The sequence below is a fragment of the Rhinolophus sinicus genome, linkage group LG11 (assembly GCF_036562045.2).
Source record: "Rhinolophus sinicus isolate RSC01 linkage group LG11, ASM3656204v1, whole genome shotgun sequence".
In the NCBI taxonomy this organism is placed as follows: Eukaryota; Metazoa; Chordata; class Mammalia; order Chiroptera; family Rhinolophidae; genus Rhinolophus; species Rhinolophus sinicus.
The window spans coordinates 76,205,855-76,221,331 of NC_133760.1; the positions used below are offsets into that span (position 1 = coordinate 76,205,855).

General features: G+C 40.4%; 1 protein-coding gene across 6 annotated transcripts in view; it reads right to left on the reverse strand.

Annotated features, from left to right (window-relative positions):
• MET (MET proto-oncogene, receptor tyrosine kinase) overlaps positions 1–15,477 on the reverse strand; it is a 112,333-nt gene that overhangs the window by 72,948 nt on the left and 23,908 nt on the right. For 2 of the 6 annotated variants that reach the window (XM_019743213.2, XM_019743211.2), the window contains exon 2: positions 8,014–9,230. The exons of 2 other annotated variants lie outside the window; for them this stretch is intronic. In XM_019743213.2, coding sequence (XP_019598772.2) covers positions 8,014–9,216 — 1,203 coding nt within the window. In that variant the 5' untranslated portion in view covers positions 9,217–9,230. Of the gene's footprint in view, positions 1–8,013; positions 9,265–15,477 lie in introns of all 6 variants that reach the window. 2 more of the 6 variants (XM_019743215.2, XM_019743212.2) reach the window with 1 other exon arrangement.

Consider the following 15,477-nt stretch of genomic DNA (forward strand, 5'->3'; position numbering starts at 1 on the left):
GAACCCACTGTAAAAAGCTGCTTAAATGCCGCAGCATGTAGATCAGACCTATAGCCTGTGAAATAGGTCATAATTATTAGTTAATTACATACTGGCTATGTACCGGCCCATGTACTAAAGATATATTACTTTTTCTAAAATTTTGAGTTTTACGTAAAGGTGATTTTTAGCCTTATGTAAAAGTTAACTTTCACCTCCTCAGGGTGGCTTTTTGCGACGATACTACCAAATTAACATATTCCTCCTCATTTGCATGTACAGCTGTTTATTTCTCTCACTATATTGCATACATCATCATGATGTATTTGCTTGTTGGTGTGACTGATCATTTATGGTCATGTCCTCCCCTCGTGTGTTTGCTTCATAAAGACAAGAGCCATGCCTGCCTATGTCACTCACCACTCTAATACCAATAGGGTTAGGCACTCAATAAATATCTGCTGAATTTCTTGTTGAATCTTGGTTGTATGAACAAATCCTTTCCTCTGTCTCTTGCTGAAAACAATGATTATAAATTCTTGGCCATTTTATGCACTAAATAAAGTAGGCTTCTAGCACTTGGCTTAAACTAATAAGATGAAAGAACAAGAATATAACGTAATTAGCTTAAAATAAATGGAAAGTATTGCACATTTTATTGTCAAGATAATTTTAGAGATATTCGTTTTTGCTATTGACTGCCACTCAGTAGCGCTTGTAATCTGCTTAGTGCATTAGCACTAAACACTATTGATTCACTCGGCTCACAGACCAATTTAATCTCTGCATTCTTCCCATTTCTTGAACACCACTTCACCTATAGTTTATTTAGTAGACCGGTTGCTGGATGCAAGTGTTAATAGGATTTTAAATTTCAAATGTCATTAGAAAATTTAATATCATACAGATTTACACATTTCTCCTACACGAACACAAATTCTAGCAAATTATGACTAACCTATGTATTTTGAAATGACAACGCAGCAAACTTAATTTTCATGAAATCAGTTCCAGAGAAGAACACTTTACAAATCACAACTGACCTTAATTCATCCCTTTTGCCTAGAGCACAATGTGAAATATCATCTACCCTTTTCATCTCTGATTAATAAATATTTTGGTGATTTACCCACTTAAGACAACTAAAGTCAGATTTTAATCTGAATTCATGATTTCTATTTTTTGTTTTATATTTATATTATCCACAAACCATTTCTCCCTATTTGTGAACATTAAGAATGGTTAAAATAGCCTTTATTCTATATTGGCATGCAGTTGTAAGACATTTTTTGTGTCCTCTTGTTTAAAAACTAGAGAACATATTTGAAGCGGAGAAGGTAGGTGCATTCCATCTGCTCCAATGTTAGCTCAGTTCTAGGGTGAGGTGCTCTATGCCTCTTCCTCAAGGGTTTGGGGATGGAAGTCAACACCGCTCAGCCAGTAACTGACATGCAAACGAACCTGCCTGGAATATTTCAGTTAGGAAATTATTTAATTAGCAGACTGGAATGTATCTAGCTGGGATCCTAGAATCACTTACCACGTTCACTATTATTAAAAACACACAAACAAAAGAACAAGTCAGGAGAGTTTTAGTGGCTGCAGGAGCAGTTGAGTCCTGGTTTCTTTTCCCTGGTAACAGCCCGTGCAGCCCTCCCCGGCTGCAGATGGGGCTTGCAGCACGTAGCTGGGCACTTAGTCATTGTGGACTTGTGTGCCCACTAACTCAGCATCTGTGCCAATCCAGGAATAAGCCACAGCAGAATTTCCTAGTGGGTCTCCTATCCCAGTTCTGACAGCTTCTTATTTTTCTTATTAGGGTGGGATGGCAGTCGAGAAGAGAGAATTCTGAAGTAAGGGTGTAACACCCCAAATCTGATATCCATTCTGACTCAAGGAGATTAATATTCTTATCGACATGCAGGACGCACAGGCTTTCAGAAGTCCCTCACCATGTGGTGGTGTGGCCATGACGATCATGGACTAGAGCTGTGGCTTCAAGATGTTACTAGCACTTCAGCTTTTCAAAACGCAACTTGAAGATTTTTTTGCATGAACTCCTTCTTGTTTACTACATTAATTTTACCAGATGAATCTCCGCATAGAAACCAACTACTTAAATCTAACACAGAGCTCGCCACCTGCTTCCAAAAACGTTATGAAGAATGAAGAATGAATTTTGATGCATGTGGCATAGTGCCCTCTTAAAAACCCACACACGGGCAAAAACATCCATCACATCATGAGTCAGTATAACACACAGGTAAGGCCTACCTATGCTGTTGGTGACTGTTTCTGCATTTACTGTTGCTCTTTGCTGTTAGCGTATAAAAACATCATGCTTTTGCTTCTTCATTCTTTCCTGGGGTAGACCAGTGAATAAGCTATGACATGGTTTCGAGACAAGTTGGGAAGAGGAAGAGAAAAAAGCAAAAGTCATTAATGGCTCACTCTGCAATGCATTTTCTCATACTCTCAGGGTGTGCCCAGTGAACTCAGAGAGTGTTACAAAATTCTGGAGAAAAAGTAATTTAAAATTCCTTTTCATAAAACAATGCAATATGCCACTTTTCATGGGACGGGTTCAAAAAAGTAAGTTAAGGAACAGTGACTCCCTGAGCCTGGGAAATAAAGAAGAGTTTACAGAAGGAAAGGCATCAAGTATAAAATTAATAAATTTCTACTTTGATTTTAAAAAAAAAGTATATATTGAATGCTTAGACCTCAAAGATTTTCTTTCTTGCAATATTTTGCTTTGGTAGCTATTACATTTGGCACATGGCCAAGATATTTGGAGTTTAGAATGAAGAATCCTCAATAACATTTTTCATATAGGATAACATTCTCTCATTTCGGAGCACAGGAAGTAAAAAAACCCTGAAATCTGACTTCACATTTTTCATCCCTAACACAAAATGCATTCTCTTGAGAGGCTGGATTGTTTAAATAAGACATGCCAAACCAGTATAATTACATGGATATTATTTGTAACACTGACTCCACATTCCCAGTTCAAATGGTGGGGTGTGGGAGATTATAGATATACGGCCTATAAAGAATTATAAATCTTTGTTTATTTTATTAAATATTACGAGACATGCCCTGAGGATGACAGATCAATAATGGTCCTTGTGGTTTCCTGATGGAAGGCTGCAATTATTTTCTTCCATTACAACTTAAATGTAACCCAATTTTACTCATCTATCATCTTTATACTAGTAATAAAGAAACATCACTGTGTGCTTACTTTTCTGCCTATTCCTATTATTCCTTGTTTGCATCTTGTTTTGCTTTTGTTTTCATTCAAAATTGTTCTAATCACTTTGCTTTCTTCCTTTGATGGTTCTGAGTGGTGACCCTTTAACTTTGGCACTCTTTGAGGGAGATGGAAAATTACTACTTTAAGTTTCCTTTTTTTGGGGAAGCGGTTGGCTACCTTTGAATTTGAGTATAAATGATAATTAAAAACAAGGAAGCTTGATAAAAACATCCTGTGAGGTTCAGTTCTTTTTTTAATTGCATTATGTGCAAATTTTTGAATGCACAGTATAACTAAATTACATGAGCACAGTATCTTAAAGGGCCATGGGCAGGTAGAATTGAAAGTTGGGGAAAGCAGCACACTTTGTACTTTGTAGCTTGGCTACCATACATTTCTGATTCAATTGTCTTTCTCTCTGCCCCCCAAACACCACCACTCCTCACCTCTCCTTTCTTTCTTTTTCTTTTCTTTTCTTTTCTTTTCTTTTTTTAGCTATTGTTTTAAGAAATTAAGCATTATGGAGGTGGGTCACTCATAACAGGTAGGGAGAGCCTCATGAGCAATAAAATCACAATGTACCTCTTCCAGAAAGCAACCCAGTCATTTGAATTTGCCTTTCTTTACAAAAGTATTTCTCACAGTAATCGCTGCTATTTATTATGTGCCCTGGACTGAGTTAGGGTCTTTTACAAACATTGTTACACTTGTTCACACAGTAGTCCTGCATGGAAGAAAACCGGTCCAGAGAGAGTTTAAATGATGCTCTCCTGGCAGGCAGGTAGAAAATCGCGGGGTACGCATCTGAACCCAGATCTCTTTGACTTTAGTCTTGTGCCATTTGACCATGCCGCCTCCCAAGGAACTCAATTTATGGTCACCTTATTGTGCTAGGCACGTTCAATAGATTATCCCAGATTTTTACAAAACTGTGCGAAGTATTGTCACTTGCATGTTACAAAAGAAGAGACCGAGGCTCTAAAAAGTTAAGTAATATGGCAGCCGTCGCACAGCTGGTATGCAGCAGGCCAGGACTTCATTCAGATGTGTCTGCACCAAACGGCATGCCCTCCCCCTTCAACTGGTCAATCATTGGTCAGGAAGATGACCAAGATGTTGATGAAAATATCTGCCACAAGTCTCCACTTATTCTTTCAAATGCTTACAGACAGAGCAAAACTTTGACAATGAGATTGTACAAAAAACATATGACTGCATTTTCTGGGTAGGTGAGAGAACCCTTTTTAATTTCAAATTTGATCACAAGTCTTTCCAAATATATCATTCTACTTCTCTTAGTAAGTGTGCTAGAATTAGGGAACAGGGTCTTCGCAGACTTGGGGCTTAAAAAAGTCCCTTATTCAATATTCTCATTCTTAGGAGATAGGGCCAATGTGTACTGATTCTAGTTTTTTCCTGGAATAATTGTCATGTTAATAAATCCTTTACATGATACTGTGGGAGATTCCAGTAAATGTGCTTAAAATTAACTGAATTTTTAATCCTGTTTGTCCCAGATAGAATGTGAGGTATTTGTTTGTTTGTTTGTTTTTTCCTACCCAAACTTGGGGCTTTACAAAGTCTCCATATTGAGTCGTGGGGCATTTTCTCGGTTACTTTATTTTGAATAATAATGTGCTGTTAGGGACTAATGCATTAGTCTAAAACAACTTCAATTAATACTAGTTTCAGATGCTTACAGAGGTCCACTGATGAATGGGTGAAAAATGGAGGGTAAGATATTTAAGATATTTGGGGGTATATAATCTCATAATTCTAAGTGTTGGAAGTCACATTAAACAAACCCTTTAAGAATAACTTTCAAAAGCAACACAAAAAAATGGTAACATTGTGAAGATCAAGAATAAACTCTTACAGAACAACTGATACAATCGACGCTAATATTATACCTGTGGCTTGAGATAAGTTTCCAGAAACAGCGTCATATGTGGAAGCAAAGAGTTCTGAAGCACAAAGAACTTGGAGGTAAAGATGATGTGCTCTGGAAACTATCAGATGACTCAAAAGAGGGCTTTAGTGATATCTTCAATATGAGAAGATGTATATGAAGAATTTGTACAACTAGTGCTTTATAAAATGTCAGAGAGGGAAAAGCAACATAATGAGTGATCTTAAATGAGCAAGTCAGGCCTGATACACCTACCCTTTCTTGGCACTCTCTCTGTCTGATCCTGTGATAGAAACCCTTCTTGCACAGGAAGGGAAGCTCAAGGAGGGCCAGAAAACCCCTTCTGTGGCTGTGCTCATATTCTAAGGACCGGGCAGACCTCAGCGGGAAATCACTGCCACAGCTTTCTTAACCTTCTCCCCAGAGCACACGGCAGCCCCTCCATAAAGATCTGATTGATTAGACTTGCTAACAAAAACTACAATGTACATGTCTATTCACCAAACTTTATGACAAAATAAAAACTCAGTTCCAAGAAATTGTTAGAAGCGTCACCTGATAGCTTGCCAAGTAAATTTGCAAAGACAAAATGGAGTTATCTTATTGCTTAGAGTCTTTCCAAACTGGTTTGATTTTGTAAATCATTTTGTTTTTGTGTGAGTAATGGCTCTAGGTGCCTTGTTTTGAAATGAAGCTGGAAATGACTGTATGCTGATTATTGGTACGATCTGGGGTTTTCTGTGGAACGGGCATATGAAAACTGGGAATGTGGGTAGTCTCATTCTTGGAAGAATTCTGATCTTCAGTAACCAGGGAAGATAAACAGGCAAATAAATAGAGGAGGTTTGAAGGTATTTGTCTTTATGGAATCTGGCCAGTATAGAAGTTGGCTTCCTTGTAAGAAGACTGCGTTGGCGAGTTCCATCTTGTTTCCCACAAAAATTTGTGTGATGGGAGTGATAATGGTTTTAGGTGTGGCTGGAGCATTTTGGGCATTTTTCCTGAGTGATAAAACTGACCTGTATTTCATTGGATAAGCCTGTCTTTTTGTTCCCCTTGGAACACTAAAAAAGTCAAAGGTGTACGATAAAGTTCAGATATGTTTTGGGAATTTCTAGAATTGATAAATACTTTTACATCTGGGGGCTGACATGAACAAAACAAAATAATAAGATATCAATATAAACTCATAAGTTAGGTCTCTTTTCAATTTTTAAGAAAACAAGATTTAAATAGCAAAGTCATGTGCTCTAGAAGACGTGGAGAAATTCCTAACAGACATTTTTTAAACTTGTGTTTCTGAAGCAATTCATTGGATGCAGGAAAAGTGTTTTTTTCTGGAATGCTATTAATATTGCACTTTTATTTCCTAACTCCAGGCTTCTGAAAGTCCTTTCATTTCCTTTCATTCTTTTGTATTTTCTAGTGAAGGAAAGGGGCAGCCTCACTAGCAATCCCATTGCTTCTTACGCAGTTTGCAACATATATTAAACACATGCAGGGAAGAGTAAGTCATAGTTGGGATATATGCATATGCATATTATGTGTATTCATAGGCTTTGGAAGGGGAAGGAGGGAAGTTATGTTTGTAATTCCCCAAAAGATGAATTCATTTTTGCAGAAGTTTCTAAACGTTATTAAAAAAAAAAATTACTTGGAGCTTCCATCTGGGGAAGTACCCCAGACATTTCAGCAAAAGTGAACCAAATGTTTCTGAATTCACATGCCCTTGGTACCCCTCAGCAAATGACATACTTCCTTTCACCAAGGACGTGTTTCAAGTTCTACTTACTTGCAATTATAACCTTTATTACTCAGATTGAAAACTGCTAGAATAAGAGAGATGTACATTTCTACAGTCAAATCGTCTTTAGAAAAGCTATACTATTTGTTCATTCAATTATGATCACGAGTGGCATAGCCAGGTCTGTATGTTCAAATCTGGTTGCAAGCCAAGAAAGGCCAAGGCCATTGTGGAGTCTCAATTTTGTGCTCTTCCTTCGGCACCAAGATCTGATGACTAGCAGGGTAAATCCCCAGGCATAGCTGGTAGCTTTTACTACACCGAAATCAACGCAAAAGAGAGTTTCCTTAATACGTCCTGTGAAAATACCACTCCATGGAAGGATAAACAATCACTGATCAAAAATATTCATATTTATATGTATCAGTACCAGCCAGATAGAAAGTATTAACCTACAACTGGGTAGACACATGTCTATTCAAGTGGGAAGTTCATGACTGATGTTAAGATCCAAGGGAGGGATTTGGGAGCAAAGGTTTCCTCTCTAGTTTTCTATGTTATTTAGAGAAGTATATTAGTTCATTTATTTACCAACATTTTAGAAGAGATTTTGTTTTGTTTCGTTTTCACTTAAGTTTCTTTAAGTAATGCCAACAATATTGACCATTTATTTGCATATTTGTGAGGGAATTGGGGCCTCATAAGAGAAACGCCTTCCAAAGCCACAAATTAACTTGAGCGCCTAATTTTAAATGTTGTAAAGACTGCATTGGGATCTCAATAATCATGTTTTATAGGAATTGGTGTTGTGTTACACTTTGTGTAAATCTGACCAGAACGGCTAAAGCTTATGAGAAGTTTAATAATCTGGTGTTGGCAAATGTGCAAACCCAAATTGTAAAAATATTTTATTTTTTCTTTTAGTTACCGCATTTTTTCTCAAGCTGTGATTTGACTTTTAAGTGAAGATTCCATTTCTAAATTTTCTTGGAAAGGATTTGCCAATATTTTGGATTAAGACCATTTCCCAAGTAGCAAGAAGCCCTTAATATTCTTCTCTAGACCGATACTTGTTCTGATTTATATCTCATAATTTGTAAGTGGGGAACCTGAGTGACTTACCCTATTAAAGCAGGGCTCGTGGTTCGGTCCATAAAAATGCTGCAGACATCGCACATTGTTTTTGTTGACTATCTTGTTGAAGAATTCATTGACCAACTTGATCGGGAACGCACAGACGGCGGAGCGATTCATGGGTTCGGCGGAGTCGGGCTTGCTTTGCGCGAACACGGCGTAGAGAATGTCATCATCCAGGTTGACCCCTATTTGGTTGGCGAGGTGGGTCCCAGGCTTACCGACGTAGGCCGCTTGGAGGATGTTAAACACTTCCTGCCTTGCGGATCTCCTTCTCCTCTTTTCTGTGAGAATACACTCCAGGGGCATTTCCACGTAGGAATGCAAGCCCGAGTCTACGGAACAGAACCTGATGATTCTCGTGTGGAAAGTCTGAGCATCGAGAGTTTCCCGTTGGACCGTCAAAAAGTAAATAAAATGGTTGCTTTCAAAGGCGTGGACATACTTAATGGGGTAAGAATCTCGGAACTCGGGTAAAACATCAATATAGGACTGGTCTGTCAGAAACTTAAAGCCGTCTTGCGTCTCCTTCAGCCGTCTCACCGATATCGAGTGCAACGCGCGGGCCGGGAGGTCAGCGGAGCTCACCGTGTTGCCCACGAAGAAGTTGATGAAGCGGTCCTTCTCGGAGAGCAGCACTTTGGTGCCCAGGGCGCTCACCACGCAGTCGGGGCACCGGCCGGGCTCGTCGTCCGCCTGCGGCGAGTACATGCAGTGCACGTCGGCCTGGATGTCCGCGGCGTGGGCGGCCGGCAGCACGTGCCGCTGGCAGGTGCCTCTGCGGACGCTGCCGCAGCTGATGAGCTGGTCGTCGTAGTACGTGTCCACGAGCAGGGCCATGTTGACGTTATCTGTCCACACGGCCCCCGAGGCATTGGCCTTGTGGCTGCAGTCCTGACACGGCAAGCAATCCGGGTGTTCCAGCACCGGCCCGGTCTTATACTCAGCAACCTTCTGAAGGTCCCTGTCATTCAAGACGTAGATGTAGTTAACGGCTCCGAGGTAAACGTAGTGCTCGTGCACGACGAAGTTCTGGATGGGCGTTTCCGCGGTGAAGTTGGGGAGCTGGTACTTCATGTCCACGTTCATGGCAGACTTCACGAGCGCCTCTTTGCACTCCCCAGCGCTCGTCTGCACCAAGGTCAACAGGTGCACGAGGAGGCCGGGTGCAAGCACAGCCAGGGCCTTCATGGTGAGACGTGTATCTGCCAAAACATGTCCAAGGCGAGAGCAATTCAGCTGTCATTAGAAACGAAGAAGAGATGGAAAGAACTATACCAGTTAAACTATTACAAACAGAGCTTCCTAACCAGACATTTTAATCGAATGAAAACAACAAAAAATCTCTAGCTGTTTCACATAAAGGTGCCTTGTGCAGTTGGACATGACTCTACATAGTTTAATTTTAGAACTCAGACCACGACGGAGGCATTTTAGTGAACTATGTGAGACGCAAACAATGCTCTGTATTAAGGGCCTGAGAACCACTGGGTCAGATTCACTCAGCAATGAAGTCAGACACATCGCAAGTACCGTTCTTAGCCCCTTGCTGGTTTGTCATGTGGTTTAATATCGGTGGCTAATGACTACGTTGATATTTAAACGTTCTCAGTTAGTCAAGTAAAGGAATTGTGGTTCAGATTCATTTATTCTAGAAATCACAGCAGGCATTGTTTCCTTGGGAGCATGCAGAATTACTAGGCTAAATTTAGCTTCCTTTTGGAAGAAAACAATCATAAATTCTAGAAGCAATATGATCACATGCTGTTTATAATGGAATTCTGTGTGCAGAGGAAAGGTATGGTTATAACTTGGCTATAGCTGACCTATTGTTTTGGATAAACAAATGCTTAACTTAATGTAAGATCATTGGGAACATAAAAACAGCAAGCTGAAAATGTATAAAATAAAATATAATCTTCAGGACTAAAGTCCTAGAATTATTTCTCAGGGAAAAACAACATATTGTTCATTACCAAGTCAAAAGCTATTTAGTAAAAAGAACATTATTTTAACATTCTGTTTTATGCACATGGACAATATTTCTACTAGGAAGCATGAGTGGACTTGTTATTCAGTTTTTAGAAACTTAAGGTGCCCAAGTTATAAACACTGTGAGTTCAGCTTATAATGGTTATCGGCTGGGTTATTGGCTGGGTAGTAGGTTGGAAGGAGAGGCCTTAGAGCAAATAGAAACTAAATAGGTATTACTTTGTTCCTTTTTTTAATGCATAATTCTGACAGGACAAAGGGAGCATCTAAAAACATACTACACATTGTAACTATTCCGTAGTCTAACCCTGGGTCTACAAAAGCACAACAGAACTCACTGAGCAACTAGTAGTATGTGCACAGCTCTGTTTGCACTATGGAAATGGGAGATGGCCCCTACCTTCAGCGAACTGACAATGTGGTTGAAAGAGAACACACATATGCAAATAACTTTAATACATGGCAGGGTATTAGAATGCCATGCGAAGCACAAACCAAAAGCTAAAAGCATCAAGAGATGGAGGCATGGCCTGTTCTTAGGTTTACTACGATTATGAAAAATAGGGGTAAGTCTACTGTGCTGTAATTACGGTCCAGCAGAGCAAGGACCTTACCTGTTTGGCTTATCACTTTATCCCAAGTACCTGGCATGGAGTCTAGAACACAGTAGGTGTTAAATAAATATGTGCTGAATAAATGCGTGAATAAAATTTAAGCAATGAGTTTAAAGTCACAGAACAGGTAAATATAGTAGCCAGACTTGAATCCAAATCCTTTTGACTCCAAAATCAAAGATAGTTTTACTCTATTGAATTTGATAGCAATTGGGGCTTTATTTAAAGTTGATAGAAAGTCATTGACAGGTTTTGGGCTGGAGACCCACATAACCAAGATTTTACTCTAGGAAGGCAAGGTGGCTTAGAGCAGGGAGAACCCGGCAATGGGAAGACCAGATGACAAGCTATTATTACAGCCCATGACCAGGTAATAAGAGCCAGCCAAGATGGTGGCCCCAAGAATAGAAAGAAAGGGATAAATGAGAGACATCATTGAATAAATAAGATCGACACCTAAATTGGGGACGTACAAAGGAGAAGGCGAAGATGATTAGCGGTCATCTGGGAAAAAGTAGAACAACTTACAGAGCTGGGGTGGTCAGTAGGAGGAAACCAGGCTGAAGATTGGGGAACGCAATTAGCTGGTTTTACACGTTGAGTTTGATGTGATACTGAGACAGGAGTGAAAATGTTCTACTCCAGGGATGACTAGTACATTTTACATTGTTCACCAGGAAGCAGGTGTCTGGCATAAGTGAAGAATGAAGATTTCAAGCCTAGAGAACATTTGTGTCAAACAATAGAGGAGAATAATGAGAAGGATTCCTTGGAGAAGCCTGCCCTTCCTGGGAAATAGGCACAATTGGTCTTGGGGGATACAATGTCCATCGTGGGTGAGACAATACCCATCGTGGGCGAGACCACATCCGTCGTGGGTGAGACAGTGCCAAGTGGAAGTGTGAGTGCCAAGTGACTGCCATCTCTGCACTACAAGGCATGGTGTTGGTGGAGTAACTGGATTCTAGTTGGACTAGAAGTAAACTTGGCATGTTATTTGTACAGAGGTGATGGTTAAAACCAAGGGTGTTCAAGGAGAGACAAAGTGAAAGAAGAGAAGGCAAATGAACCAAATCTTGGGAAAACCAGTGAAGGAGTCAGTGAAATTATAATAAGTTTAGTGAGGCATCAAGTGAATGTCCACTGCGCAGTCACAGAAGCCAGGCCAAGAGAGAGGCTTGGGGCAAGGTGTGGGGGTATGTGGTCCACACGAGGCTCTTTGTGCATCTTCGTGAGTAGTTTCAGTGGGTTCAGTAGTGGTATTTGATGCTGAATTGCAAGGAACGTGGTGAGGAAGTAGAATGATTGTCAAAGGAAGAACAAGCAGAAGGCAATGTCAGGGTCAAGAGGAGTTTATTCTTAAATTGTAGGAAAGACATATGCTGATGTGTAGACCGCCCTTGCTTCCGCTAACATTTATTGGTGTTTACTACAGGCCAGGCAGTGTCGGGTGCTGGGAGCGCAGAGACAGGACACCTTTCCCCAGGAGGCTCACACACACTTGGTGGTGGCCGTGTGCTGATGGACAGTTATGGGAATGTGAGGAAGGGCAGCCAACCTGACTGGAAAAGATGCTAGAGCTGAGTCTTGAAGGGCCCTGGAGGATGGAAATTCCTAGAAGGCAGAACAATCTGTGTGAAGATATGGAGGCAGGCATGAGCATATGGCCCGGTTGGGAGAACTGCAAGTAGCTGACCCTGGAGAGCTGGGGAAACCAGAGGTCAAATGAGGGAGAAACAAATTACTGGGGCGACATTCCAAAGGAGCAAAGAGAGGCATTTCCAAGAGCCCTGGCACATAAGACAAGTCAGTGCATCTGAGACAGAGGAGAGGATGAGAAGTCAGATGAAGTACAAGGACCCGGAGGGAGTTCAGGGCACATGATCCCAATGTTTTAAAAATAAATCGGAGTATATGACCATCTGCTGAAAGTGATGGACGTCGAGAGGGGTTAGGGACTTCAGGGAGAGGATGCGATTTAGAATAGCTGCAGCAGGGCATGCGAACAGGTCAGCAAGAAATGAAAGAAAAGATTGCTCAGTACCTCTGAGGGCTCCTTTGAGATAAACTACCATGTATTATGATTTCCTCTCCACATTTATGAGATACGGAAGAAACCAAGGCAGAAGGTCAAGGATATAGTGATTTCAGGATCCAAATGAAGGCATGTGATTGGGGATACAGGCTTTGAAGACTGGAAAACTGGAGGAGTTCTGAAGGGCAAAACAAAGCTTCATTAAGGTGAAGAAGTAGAAGATAAATCATAAAATAATAACATGTATTGAGTACTTATCATGCGCCAGGCATTCAGCTAAACCCTCTGCATTACTCTTCCTAAACACCCCGTGATGTACGAAGCTTATTATTCTCCTCTTCTAGTTGAGCAAACTTGCCAAAGTCACACAGTTAGAACCAGGTTCAGGGTCACACCTGGCTCACAGGCACCTGTCCAGGCCCTTAAATGCTTCCTGACCACTGATGCTGCGTCCCCGGCAGCCAGTTGAGCTCTGGTCCCCGCCCTGCCCCTCTCCAGTTGTGACTTCAGGGGATTCACCAACCTCTTGGGTTCCAGGGTTTGATTCCCTCACATGATGGTTTTAAATATCAAGAAGAGCTCTCATCTCTGAAAACACTTTGTTATACAGTATATATAAATATACACGTAGGGTGTTGTACTTGCTCTTTTTATATCTAATTCTCATTGTTTTGAAATGGAGTAGAAAATTTGGGGCACTGGTGGCGGGGATGACAAGGAGTAGAAGTAAAGGATTTGGGACAAATTGTCCCATGAGAAGACAAATACGAACTGCAAATATGTATCTAAACCTTCTAGACTAGATTACGCAGAAAAATTAAATACTCTTCTCAATATGGTACTGGTGTAGCTTTTAAATTGGGAACATTAGCCTAATACATTATTTATCACCATATTTTTTCTCGGAGAAAATAATAAAGGAAGAAAATAAATGAACCATTACTGTCAAAAGGAAAAAAAGCCCAACAACCAAGCTGTATCTCAGTTGATGCCCATTAATGTAGGACAAAGGGCAAATGCCTTTTTTTCTTCCGGTTTTTGAAGGAGCCTTCAAAATGATCTTTCTTTTTTTTTTTTCAGTCTGAGGTATCATATTAAATCATGTTTTAAAAATAATGTTCATATGTCAAGGTTGGTACATTAGTTCACTCACAGTACTAAACCTCAATTAACTAGAATCCAACAAAATGTACAAATGCACTAGTGGGCTTGTTTGTTATCTCATTTGATGAGACAGCAAATCGTAGGAAAACCAGCAGGGAAGGAGGATAGTTTTTCTATTTCAAGAAAAAAATCTTGCAGAACACCCCTGAAGCCAGTAACCCAGTCTCCTACACCTTCTTCACATTCTTTTGATAGCAAATGGTGATGCCATTTCTCAGACTGAAAAATCAAAGAAAAGGTTCATTTTTAAATTAAAGCAAAAAAATGAAACTACGGACAATTGTCAACAATTGGATTTTTAATTAAAATACGGGTTTCTGTTTAATCCTCAATGGGAAAACATAAACACCCCATTTCCTTAATCATTTCAACTAATGTAGGCCCTCCCCCATTAACAAAGGGGTTTGTTGGTCGGACCAGATCTGCTCTGGGAAATGTTTGTGTCATTCATAAGGAAAGGAGGGAGACTTTTGGGAAGTATTTTTTTGCTGAGCTGTGTACCCTTATGACACTGCCAGTTTACTGAGTGACAGGTGACTGGTCAAGTGCACAGGCTCTGGAGACAGAATCCATTCACTGCCTGTGTGACCTTGGCAAGTAATTTCTCTGAACCTCTATTTCCTCGTCGGGAATATGGGAGGAGTATAGTACCTGCCTCACTTGAGGATTCCACGAGTTAATGCAAGCACAGCAAGAGCAGTGGGTGGCACACAGTAGGCCAGTAAGTGTTTATTATTATTTGTTCATGCCTTCAACACACTTTTTGAGCATCAATTATATTCCAGATACTGTGCAGAGGGCTGACGACACAAAAATGACTAAAAGAGTTGTCAGTGAGATCTCAGACGAGTAGGGAAGTAGATAAACAGACCACAGTTTAAACTCAATGTGAAAAGGTCTGTGAGGACCCTGAAAGGGGACCTTGACCAGGCTAGGGGAGTCATGTGGGCTGACCAGTCAGTCAGTCACAGTCCTTTCCTCCTGATGCATCACAACAGAGGGGCAGCAAGGGGCAGAAGCTGAGTGTCAGTAGTGGCAGTGCCGCTACATAGTTGTATGGCCCAAAGCCAGCCGCCAACTCCTCTGGCCTCAGTTGCTTTCTTACGTGTAAAATTATAGTGTTGAGCCAGTCATGTGCTGGAGCCTATGGGTGCATCTCTTCCCAACTCACGTTCAGTGACCTTATCTCAGTAGCTTGAAATTGGTCGTGGTGGGTGTATTTACACCATAGAAATAGGCTAGCACTACAAATCAGGGCTTTTTATCTCCCCTGAAGGGATGGGTATTAAATATTTACAAGAATACGCCTGGGTTGAACTAATGAATTCTAAAGTATTTTCCAACTCTAATAATTTTCAACTTCTGAGATGGTTTTCTGCAATTACATTTTACTTCACTGCCATTGAGTTGGCATACACTGCTTTCTCTTCTCTCTCTCTCTCTCTCTCTCTCTCTCTATATATATATATATATATATATATATATATATATATATATATATATATATTTATTTATTTATATATATATGTTCTGCCAAATCGAACTATGTGAGCAAAATACTTTCAATTTTCATATACTTTTATCTTGATACATTTATTCCTGTGATGTGCCTGGATCAGGTTTTCAATATACAATGTCTTTTTACTG